The sequence below is a fragment of the Gregarina niphandrodes genome (assembly GCF_000223845.1).
Source record: "Gregarina niphandrodes unplaced genomic scaffold scaffold00013, whole genome shotgun sequence".
Classification (NCBI taxonomy): domain Eukaryota; phylum Apicomplexa; class Conoidasida; order Eugregarinorida; family Gregarinidae; genus Gregarina; species Gregarina niphandrodes.
Window position 1 is genome coordinate 35,823 of NW_011645783.1, and position 10,585 is coordinate 46,407.

Sequence of the window (10,585 nt, forward strand, 5' to 3'; positions counted from 1 at the left end):
TGTTCTGTGTGTGCACTGTTCTGTGTGTGCACTGTTCTGTGTGTGCACTGTTCTGTGTGTGCACTGTTCTGTGTGTGCACTGTTCTGTGTGTGTGACTAGCACTGCGGTGTGCGTGCAGAGGCGGTGGTGCATTGGATGAGACGTTTGAGGCGAACATTATAAAGTCAGGTAATGCGGAACAGCAGGGTGTGCCGCACCATTTGATGATTGGCTTGTACCGTTTGGAGTTTCAGCAGGTGGTTGATTTGTACGTGGGTGTGGAGTTTATTGGCACGAGTTTGAAATCTTCGATCCACCGGCACGGGAGCAGTGTAACGTTCAATGAGGGGTTCCGGATTCCGGTGACTACACCGGTGACGGAGGACGCGATTACAGTAAGTGTGTGGGATAATCAGTCGAGTCCGGCGAAGTTGTTGGCTCGGGGGTCTTTGTCGTTTTTGGCCATCAGCACGAAGCCTTTGCACGCGCGGTGGTTCAACCTCTACGGGTTTCCGCCAGGTGAGAGCGCCACCTTTACGAGTGAGGACTGGCGGTTACTAGGCGAGAATAAGATGGAGGGTTCGGCATACTTGGGACGCATCTTGCTGGGCGCCTCAGTCCAAAAGCTAAAAGACATAAGCCAGTTGTTACCGGCCGAGCTGACGTATGCGCGTACGCAACCCGAGACCACACCCACATTCGTAACGTACTTGGCGGAAATTTACCAAGTCGATCTGGACAAAGTAAAGTGTGAACAGAGTCGCCGGGCGCCACCCAGACTTAACTCAGATACTGAAGTCCAAGTGGTCGTGAGCACCGCTGGCTACCGTTCCAAGACGAAACCGTTGCCAGCGACCAATTCCCCTGGCGCCGGTGGCGAGGAGGGACACATGCGTTACACCTTTGGTGCAGACAACGGCTCCATCCCGAATCTGACTGCCCAGCTGTCGGGTGATGAGAAGTTTTATCCAGACGTGTTTGTGGAAGTGTTTGCCAACAAGGGGGTGCGTCTTGGCTACCGCCGCTTCCAGGCCAAAGACGTGCCAACAGCCTCCAGCGAGTTGCAGGCCTCTCCGCCCATGTGGGTTCCCCTTAACAACCCCTTCGCTTTCTATCAAAGCACCATACCCGGCTACGTGCTCCTCTCGATCGAAAAGGTCCAGGCCGAGAATGTCAACCGTCGTCGTCGGCGCAAAATCGTGGCCGCTCCGCACCTGATCCGATGTTACCTCTACGCTGCGCGATACTTAGCGTTTGTGAGAGAGGAACCCGACATGAGCCGGCGTAGTACTCTTGCCGTCGAGCCGGGCGACTTGGAGGCGCTCTCTACACTGGCAGATGAAGAGACTAAGAACACGAAGACCCGTGGCCATGGCAAGAATGACTGCCTGCCGAATCCGTATGTTGAAATCTCCTGTGCAGGCACCAACGAAGTGTCCCCCGTGGCCATGCGTACCCGCTTCCCAGTGTGGCTCCACACACTTGAGCTTAACTGCCGACTCATGATCGACGCCAACGACGGCGTACCGGTGCCCTGCTCGGTCATGGTCGAAGTCAAACACGGTGCGCACTCAATCGGACTCTGTCTTGCCGATTATTCACGACTCCTCGGCCGCAAACAAATCCATGGCGGCGCCGTCGAGCGACTAGAACCCTCTTGGCTGACCCTAAATTCTCCAGACTCCATGAACAAACAAGTGGCCAACGTCTCCTTCCGGGGCGCAGTAGAGGCGCGATTGGGCAGCATGCTCGGCGTTGTTCCGGGAGGATCTGGACGCGACGAAACCGGACAGGCGGGCCACATCCTGCTTGGGATTGAAGTCCTGCGGAAGAACGACGCCTCATACATCGCGCCACAGCCCGTCGTTCCACGTCTCCGGACCGTACGTTGTCGCCTTAGCGTTTGGGGCCTCCGCGACCTGCTGCCCAGAACTAAGCGCGACTATAACGAGGCCGCCCTCACGACAGCCACCATAGACCAAGTGCTCGACCGGGACGAAGTAAACAGACCCTATATCGTGGTCGTGCCGCCGTCCTACAAAAAGATGAGTGATCCCGCATACCCCCTGCTGCCTTGGCGCCCGATGATCGACGATAAACGCAATGACCGTGGCCACAGCTACCTCGCCAACGCCACCTGGAAAGAAGTCGAGCACTACTCCGCCTTCAACTTCCACGAATGCCTCCACTTCAACCTGCAAATTCCCGACAATCCGCTCTTCGACCCCCATCTCTGCGTACGCGTCTATGACGAAAGCCGCGCCTTCCTCGGAGAATCGTCCATCCCAATCTTCCCCCTCATCCCCTGGCTCGCAAAGGACACCAGCCGGTACGACGCCGCCGTCGCGCGACTCGTGCCCAAAACCACGCTACAACAAAACCCCAATCTATCACTGCTCAAGGAAGCGTACTATATTGCCCTTGCCCTCATGCGCAAGGACGCCGCACTGGACAAAGAAACCAAAGTCAAGCAAGCAGTAGTTGACAAGATGCAAAACGCCGAACTCCAGGAGCTGTACTCAGGCTCCACCATGGCCTCTGAGGCAGATTCGCAGCAGAGCGTTCTCTGTCCAGTCCACAGCCTGCGACTGGCCCAGGGCGGCGAAAATCAGGAATGTACCTGCGATATTGCAAACAGCGCACACGTGTGCGGAGAAGATGGAATCGCGCTAATTACGAAGCAGGGCGACTATATGCTCAGCGCCGCAGGCTTTAACGTCCGGCCGTTCGGCGGCGTGCTTAAGGCATGCGGGATAACCATTCCCAAGGGCTCAATGATATATGAAGAAGGCAAACACTCGTATCATGGCACCGACCGGTTAATTATCGACGGTGCGCTGGAAACAACGCTTCCGGACGTGTACTGGAGGCCCATAGTGCTATGGCGCCCGAGCAGAATAAATCCTTTCCACGAAGTCAAGGGCGGCGCAATCAAGATCGAGACATGCATTGAGGCGACGATGAATAACGAGCCGCTCGATGACGAGAACGCCCAAATCGTGGCCCGGACGGAGGTGCCGAGTAATCTCCGAAGCGAGGTGTTCAGCACCTCGCGTTTTAGAACCAAGTATCGCGCGGGAGGCGGCGTGCCTGACATATTGCGCCTTCGGGTGTACGTGATTCGGATCGCCGCAATATCCTTGTCCATGACCGTAACCAAAGACGCAATATATCCGAGTCCGCATAATGCGCAGTACCCGGTGGAGTTGATTATTCAGGTTAGTGACTCCCGACAAGAGCGGTACACGAGTAAGACGGAGGGGCCGCATCCTAAGTTTATGGTGTTTCACGAGATGGACGTCAAGGTGCCGGAGGAGACAGTGCTGACGCTCTCTGCATGGTCTCTGGCTCCTTCCGGCCCCGTGTTTGTGGGCCAACTGTCCGTGGATGTGCTGGAGCGGTATTTTTCGGAGCAGTACATGGAGATGTTGGAGACGTCGAGAATACCGATTGAGGTGCGCCCTCTCAAATTAATTGACGGGAAGAATGTGATCACCACGGGCAGCATCGAGATGCTTTTGGAGACGTTTAAGCCGAGCCTCTCCTATCCGCGCATGCCTCTGATCGAAGACCGCCCGGCTGAGGTGGAGCTGCGAGTCGTGATCTGGGGCTGTCGAGCGCTGGAACTGCCTCTGGACAAGGAGAGCGTCGACGTACTCGTCCGGGGCTCGTTCGAGTGGTCGGCTACGGACAAGTCGTCGGGAGGCAAAGAACCTGCGGCAGCGAAACGCACGGTCCAGGAGACGGATGTGCACTATGGCAGTACGAACGGGAACACGGTGTACAACTGGCGCATGGTGTGGTCGAACGTGGTGGTACCGTGTAACACGGGTATCTTGACGATCCAGGCGATTCAGTTTGACCCATTTGGACCGGAAACATACATTGGCGAGATCAACATCGAAATGAAGTCGTACTTGCGCTCGGTCGCAGTCAACCAAGAAAAATTGTCCTACGACGTAGAACTCAAATTGCTCAACCGTGATGCCGAGTGCGTCGGCTTCGTACAAACCACCATCCAGATCCTGATGCAGACCGAAGGCAGCGCGCGCCCCGTCGGCTTGGGACAACAAAACCCGAATACAGACCCCCCGTTGTCCGCCCCCATCGCAGGCCGCAAGTGGGCGGACTTCCTCGGGGCGACCAAGAGCACGGTCTCCTTCGACAACGTCATGCTGCGGATACGCTGGATCACTGTCGTCCTCTTGCTCGCCCTCGTCTTCTTCATCGGCTGCATCAAGCCCGGCATCTTCTGGGGCCTCTGAATACGAGGCGGAAAATGGCGCGAAAAATAGGCGCGCTACAGAAACGTCGGACGAGCCCTATGGAAGTAGCAAGCGAGACAGCTGACGAGTGGAATGGCGATGTTGTCCAGTCCCTTCGTGCTCAAGGCCTCAACCATGGTCAAGACCATCGATATATAAGCAGCTAAATACCAGTCGGTAAATTCCCATAGATAGTAGATCGCGATGGTCGCGACGGCGAAGAATGTGAGGCTGCCTGCAAGCTAGACACAAGTTTGCGGGGCAAGGCGGCAGAGTGTGAGGGTAGTGTCACTTACTGATTTGGAGCTGGATTGCCTGAGTGGAGGGATGTAGTTTTGCGGGTTTCCGGTGTACGGTGAGCTCTGTGTTTTGGACGACTTGGTGGCGTCTGGATGTCGGAAGGTTTCCTCGGGCTGGCGATTGTAGTGGGTTTGGTAGAAGCGACCGGCTATAGCGGCAGCGGGGTCGGCGAAGAGCATGGGGGCGAGCACGGTCAGTGGGAGTTGGAGGAGGAGGCAGAGCACGAGGGAGGTTGCAAAGAGACAGACGCCAATGTCAGGGTGCGTCCACCAGCCAGTCTGGATCATCGGGCCCGCACCGCGACCATAAAGCGGAGGGGCCGTTTGGCTCCGATCGTCCAGGACCTTTTCTCCACTGCTCTCGTTGACGATGACGAGCACACATGTCACCGCCACCAACGCGACCACCCAGATCGGAGTCGGCTGCTGGGGCAGCAACAAAGCAACTGCACCGCTGGTCGCGTGCTTAACCTTCCTACAACAGAGTTAGTAGCGGAAAGACAGCCAGCCAGCTCACGGGCTGGATAGCTCAGAAGAAGGGGGCATTGACCCGGGTGCCTTACCTTGCTAAGAAGGGAGGGAGATATTGTTCCGCTAGCTGCATGATGATACCCATTACAAGAACCAGTATCATGACCGACCACCCTTGCATGTTAGATTATTAAAAAATTCCCTCTAAACACGACTCTCAAGTCCGGTTTGGAACACCCGACTGAGTAACCTTGGGCCGGAATACTTTGCGTCTGTGTCCTTTGCGACACCGTTCGCGACGTGGTCGATCAAACCTTGTTGGATGTCAGTTAGATCTTAGATCTTTCTATAAGAACGTGAGTAGCAAAGTAGGCATCTTACTCGTCGAGTTTGTCGTATGAGGCGTCGATAGCCCCGAGGAGGAGTTTGGCGATCCAAACTTCGGGTTGGAGGTCGACACCTTTCCTGCTCATTTCGGCCTGTTCGAGTTCATAGGAGCTGGTGCAATCTACCATACTACCGAAGCCGGTATGTACGTCGATTTCGTGGAGGAATTTCTGCGCCTGCTGGTCGCTGCCTATTTGGGCGAAGGAGACGGCGACTCCAACTCCACCTGAGGTCTGGTGGACTTGGTTGAGGACCTGCATGATTTTGTCGTAGGGCTCTCCAGCGGGTGATCCATCAGTTAAGATGATGACAAGGAGGGGCTTGGTAAAGGAATTGGATTTGAGGGCGCTGTAGACGAAGGGCTGCAGCACCTTCTGGTCCAGTGAGGTGCCCATGGGCGTGAGGCCTTGGAAGCGCACGGAGCTGATAAGTTGCTGCACCTGGGAGGGCTCTGCAATGCCGTTGCCTTCTTGCGTGCTGTTTAGGAATCGCACACAAATTCCATCGCTATCGAACAACGCTGTCGCCTCCGCCACGTAAGACACCGTCATCTTTAAGTCCTCAATCCGTTCCCCCTGTTCCTCGAAGGCCATCGAACCAGAGTCGTCACACAACATGATCACGTCATACAACGCCAACTGGTACAAGTCATTCTGAATCTCGCCACTCAACTTCCACTTCTGTGCCAACTGCTGTACCCGACCACTCTTCTGCTCCAACTGCTGCGCCAACATACTTAGACTCTGGCTGTTGTAGAACCTCTCAAGCCGATTTTCAGTCACACACTTCTGTAGGATGCCCAAGATCCCGCCGCCCCGAGCCATTCCTCCCACCGGGGGAGACCCCATCGGAGGAGAGGCAGTAAACGAAGGAGCTCCGCCATACCCCTGCTGAGCCTGCTGGTATTCATACGCCGGACCGTTCATGCCGCCCATGCCTCCGTACGATGACTGCTGACCCATGGGTTGCTGACCCATGGGTTGCTGACCCATGGGCTGCTGACCCATGGGTTGCTGACCCATTGATGGTTGTCCTCCGTACGACGGCTGCTGACCCATGGGTTGCCCTCCGTAAGTCGGCTGCTGGCCTCCTTGGGGATACCCCATAGTTACATTCCCTGATCAATCACCGTTGTCATCCGACTCATCGTGCTTACCTGCCATTGGCCCACTGCTGCCCCCAGCTGCGGCACCGTTAGCTCTTAGTTTGCTCGCTAATCCCATAACTCGGTAACAATTTTATTTGCGTCAACACCAAAAACAAGCTTGCTGTCGCACACCGTTGTTGATCGGCACTGGTGGAGTTTTGGATCCATTAATCTGGGCGGGTTCAGGGGGGGGGGGGGGGCTGACCTTTGCGGAGAGCACTTGAGTGAGCTATGGTTGGCAGCCGGACTAGCAGGGGATATGTGACTTGACGACGGTCATGATGAGTTCGAGATTACGACGCGCCGCTGGTTTAGGGTTGGTTGAAGTACTATGAGACGGCCCACGGTTGTCACGGGTACGTCGGAATAGTAAGTGTCCGGTGTGCATGTGAGGGATGGATGGCCCGAGTGGAACGGCTTGATAGCTGTGAGTAGTTTCGTATGACGGTGGACGTGTTTCTTGTTAGAAGTGTCGGTGGACGTATGTCAAGAGATACCCACTGGCAGAGAGATACCCGTACCGTAGTGAGTGCTGAATGCTTGACGGTGTGATGGAGGCGGCTGGGGTCCCAGCAAGATATGAAGGCGGATGTTAAACCGAGTCTTCGTGACGGCGGGGATACAGTTGAACGGCAAGAATAGTGTGCGGAATAGTGGAGTAAATGCCGCGAAGAAGAGGAGGTGATGCCATCCGTGAATGCTTCGGTGTCGTTGTAGGACGGGGCTGACTCGTTGAGGCGCTAGGAGAAGTGAGGCGTTAGGAGAGGTGTGGTATCGGACTGAGGGGACGGACTGAGGGGAATTCGACTAAGAGAACGGCGATATTGTAAACGCGCGTGGGAGACTAAGTGGGCTAAGAGACGGTGCTGGCAAAATAAGCCGGTTGTTGTTCAGCATTGTGGTCGCCCCCAGTCGGCGTCGAAGGGGAAGGAAGATTACAGCGGAAGAGGGTGTCAACGGGCGTATTTTTTTTCCCTGCAAGTTTGACCCCTATGGCGAGAGGAGTGAAAAGCCGTCGCGGAAAGTCCCGGCTACTAATGCATGAGTTGTTGAGTTTAGTTGTGATTGGTGTTTCGGATCCGGTGGTAACGATAGCGGCAGATGAAAAACATATTGCTGAGTTATTTAGTTACAGCGCAGATAGTCAGCTTGAGTTATGCCTGAAGGAGGACGGTGTGTCTGAGTTGTCAACAGGTGAAGGTGAAGGACCAAATATATCGGAGGAGGTGATACTGCTGATGCTCCACCTGGATTTGGAGGGGACTGTTGGCTTGGTCGGTTTTGAGTTCAGAAACCAACAAGGCAACCTGGCGGAGACAGTTCAAAAGGTTCAAAATCCCGAGTCGGGATCGGGTCCAAAATACTCGTACAGGTTTCACTTCACACAAGGAAAAACCGCACATGAACAAAAGCCAGAACAGACTGGGGGGATGGAATGGTTGGATATGCTTCTGGGAACGAAAGAAGATGACAATGAGGATCTGACAACCATGCACATGAACCCTAGCGTAGGGTTGGCAAAAGAGTGGTTGGAGGAAGAGTGGCTGGAGGAAGAGTGGTTGTCACTATGAAGCAACGAAACAGACTGTTCAGGCTCGGCCACTGGGTATGTAGATGACAATGAGTTTAGAAGTTGGTCATCCGGCTCGGCTTATTTTTTTTTTATAAGCAAGGATGACTAGAGGAATCAAGGGCGAGGGTCGAAGGACTGTGTATGGGTTACTTAGCACTGTGGTCATTAACGTGTCAAGTTCATCGGCCTCAATAATAGCCAACGACGACCAGATTAATTCTGTGTTCTGTTATGGCATAGATAGCAACGTTCTAGTGCGCGTAAATACAGACGGTTCGTCGGAGCTATTGGGGGGTGAACGAAACGGATGTCCGCAACTCTTGGAAGGGGTCGTGCAATTGATGCTCGCTTTGGACTTCAAGGAAGCGCTGGAGGTAAGAGATCTCGGTATCATGAACACTAATAGCGAAGTGGTCGAACGAATTCAGAAGGTCGATAACGAAAATATGTCCACTTACAAATTCCACTTCGGGAAGCGATCAAGTCCCGCTAAAAGCTCCCAGAGAAAGCACTGGCTGGTTCGAGCATGGGACAACCTTCCGGCATGCGCCACCATCCAGCCGGACAGCGATGATTGTGGGAGGCTTCTTGCAGACGACGACTAGGGTGCCATCCAACGAGAAAGACCCTATACAATTTCATCTCACCAGGGAAGAACTTTTATGCATAGAAAAACATAGCTTTATTTCCGACCTATTTTTTCACAACTCCCAACACACATATAGTCAACTTCTTTGTCACAGTCAGCTTCTTTGTCATGAACTTGTCTTTCCCTCCCCGGATGACGGGTAGTTAGAGTGTGTGGATGGGTCTCCACTGTTGACCTCCATGTTAGTTCCATTGGTCATGCGCTATCCAGGCGTGATGTACCCGCCGTTCGAGTATGTGTGCACACACTTTTCGGTTTTTGAGGATGATTCTGACGTCTGCTCGGATACAGCTTTGTATTAGTCGCATTTGGCTCATCACCCTTAGCTTCAGCTTGTCGGTATACTGATGACGGCATTAGGCTGATAGCAGCTCCTCCGTCCGGTACGACAGTCTTTTGGATGCTCGCCTTTATTGCATCCCAGCAGCCTTCTTGTAGTGAATACACTCCTCGTTCGGTGGCCAAACTCTCCACTCGCGAAACAAGCGAGGAAGCTGTCGACATTTGCGCGTGTTTGTATGAGCGCAATCGCGAGCTATCTCGGTTTTGTCTTCACTCGTAAATACCACAGCTCTGACGGTCGGCCAGCTGTGACTGAGAATGCTCTCTTCAAGAGAAAAGAATTATTCTTCTGGTCTCTTTCTGGTCTCTCCTGGGCATCAGATATTTTTTCCTTAGGCATCGATCGCGCGTGTCCAAATCCGAAAGTATGGATGTGCGCAAGTCTTGAAAAATATCGTGCAATTGATGCTTGCCTTAGACTTCCACGAGAAGGTGGACATAACAATATTGTTAGTGCTCGCGGCAAAACGGTTGAACGAATTCAGAAGGTCGAGGACGGGGATGACCGTCACTTGCCTCTTCTCGCTGTCAAACTTTTTCCGTCCCCTCGGACACTCATTATACGTAACGGTGGAATGTTAGGTGATATATCTGTCTTCTCCCAAAAACCCAACCGGACCGGTAGCATTATGTCTATCTGCCCGTTTTCGTCTCAGCACATGAGATGGAATTGGGGTCCGACCGGCCCTGCCGTTAGCTTTTTATGGGTTGAGGGACTTTTTACAAACTCGTATCTATTCAGCCCGCAAACCCGAATTCAACTCAGCTGGCGGTATCGGCAGGGATTTGTCGGGTTGTCTGAAGTTACGGAGCAGTGTTACCCGAAGCTGGCCTCACGGAGGAGAGCCGCGAGCGGCGGTACACCGTGGGAGGCAACGAAGCGAGTCGGGCCGAAGAGAGGCCCATGCGAGTCGGCGGATGTTGGGAGGGCGAGGAGCCCCCACGTGCCGGTGAGAGGATAGCGGTTGAACTCCTCCCAGGCAAGCGGGATGGCGTGAAAGCCCCCCCGGGGAGGGATGCTGAATGCTTCCCTGGGAGATGAGCCGGTGTTAGGCCAGGCTGCGGCGGAGTGAGTGGAGTCAAGTGTACTGCTTGCTGCCGCGCACCGAGTTCCTGAGGGACTGACCGGCCCCGATAGTATTGTGAGTGTCCGGCGTGAACTTGTGCCGCGTGCCAGTAAGGAGCCCGACCGATGACGAAGAGTGCCGAAGACTTTCGGAGGCGCAGATGACGACGAAGTTAAATGCGGAGTACGCGGGGAGTAGCTGTCGAGGCTGTCGGACCGCGATGTCTGCCGGTGACGTAGCCACGAAGAGAGTGGGCCAAGAGACGGTACGACAGAGTAAGTCGGTAGCTGGTTGTAAGGGTCGTAATGACTGGGCATAGAAGCAGGAGGGACATGGCCGTAGGCGTGGGCGGGATGCCATGCGAGCTTTGAGTACGTGAAGGAAGTAAGCCCCAGCCCCAGCCGC

The 10,585-nt window shown here is 54.5% G+C and overlaps 5 protein-coding genes across 5 annotated transcripts; 3 read left to right on the forward strand and 2 right to left on the reverse strand.

Annotated features, from left to right (window-relative positions):
• Positions 1-234: 234 nt before the first annotated feature.
• GNI_073830 (putative C2 domain protein) lies at positions 235-4,245 on the forward strand (the record flags this gene model as incomplete). Its single annotated transcript, XM_011132115.1, has 1 exon — positions 235-4,245. A coding segment is annotated over one exon (4,011 nt), but the record flags the coding sequence as incomplete, so codon positions are not given.
• A 242-nt stretch (positions 4,246-4,487) lies between these two features.
• Positions 4,488-5,160, reverse strand: GNI_073840 (hypothetical protein; the record flags this gene model as incomplete). Its single annotated transcript, XM_011132116.1, has 2 exons — positions 4,488-5,019; positions 5,108-5,160. The coding sequence occupies 2 exons, from the start codon at positions 5,158-5,160 to the stop codon at positions 4,488-4,490; spliced, it is 585 nt and encodes a 194-aa protein (XP_011130418.1).
• Positions 5,161-5,392: 232 nt separating this feature from the next.
• GNI_073850 (RfeF) lies at positions 5,393-6,508 on the reverse strand (the record flags this gene model as incomplete). The annotated part of the gene is made up of 1 exon (XM_011132117.1): positions 5,393-6,508. One exon carries the CDS (start codon positions 6,506-6,508, stop codon positions 5,393-5,395), a length of 1,116 nt encoding a protein of 371 aa, XP_011130419.1.
• A 1,078-nt stretch (positions 6,509-7,586) lies between these two features.
• Positions 7,587-8,120, forward strand: GNI_073860 (hypothetical protein; the record flags this gene model as incomplete). Its single annotated transcript, XM_011132118.1, has 1 exon — positions 7,587-8,120. One exon carries the CDS (start codon positions 7,587-7,589, stop codon positions 8,118-8,120), a length of 534 nt encoding a protein of 177 aa, XP_011130420.1.
• Positions 8,121-8,223: 103 nt separating this feature from the next.
• On the forward strand, positions 8,224-8,727 carry GNI_073870 (hypothetical protein; the record flags this gene model as incomplete). Its single annotated transcript, XM_011132119.1, has 1 exon — positions 8,224-8,727. The coding sequence occupies one exon, from the start codon at positions 8,224-8,226 to the stop codon at positions 8,725-8,727; it is 504 nt and encodes a 167-aa protein (XP_011130421.1).
• Between the last annotated feature and the right edge of the window lie 1,858 nt (positions 8,728-10,585).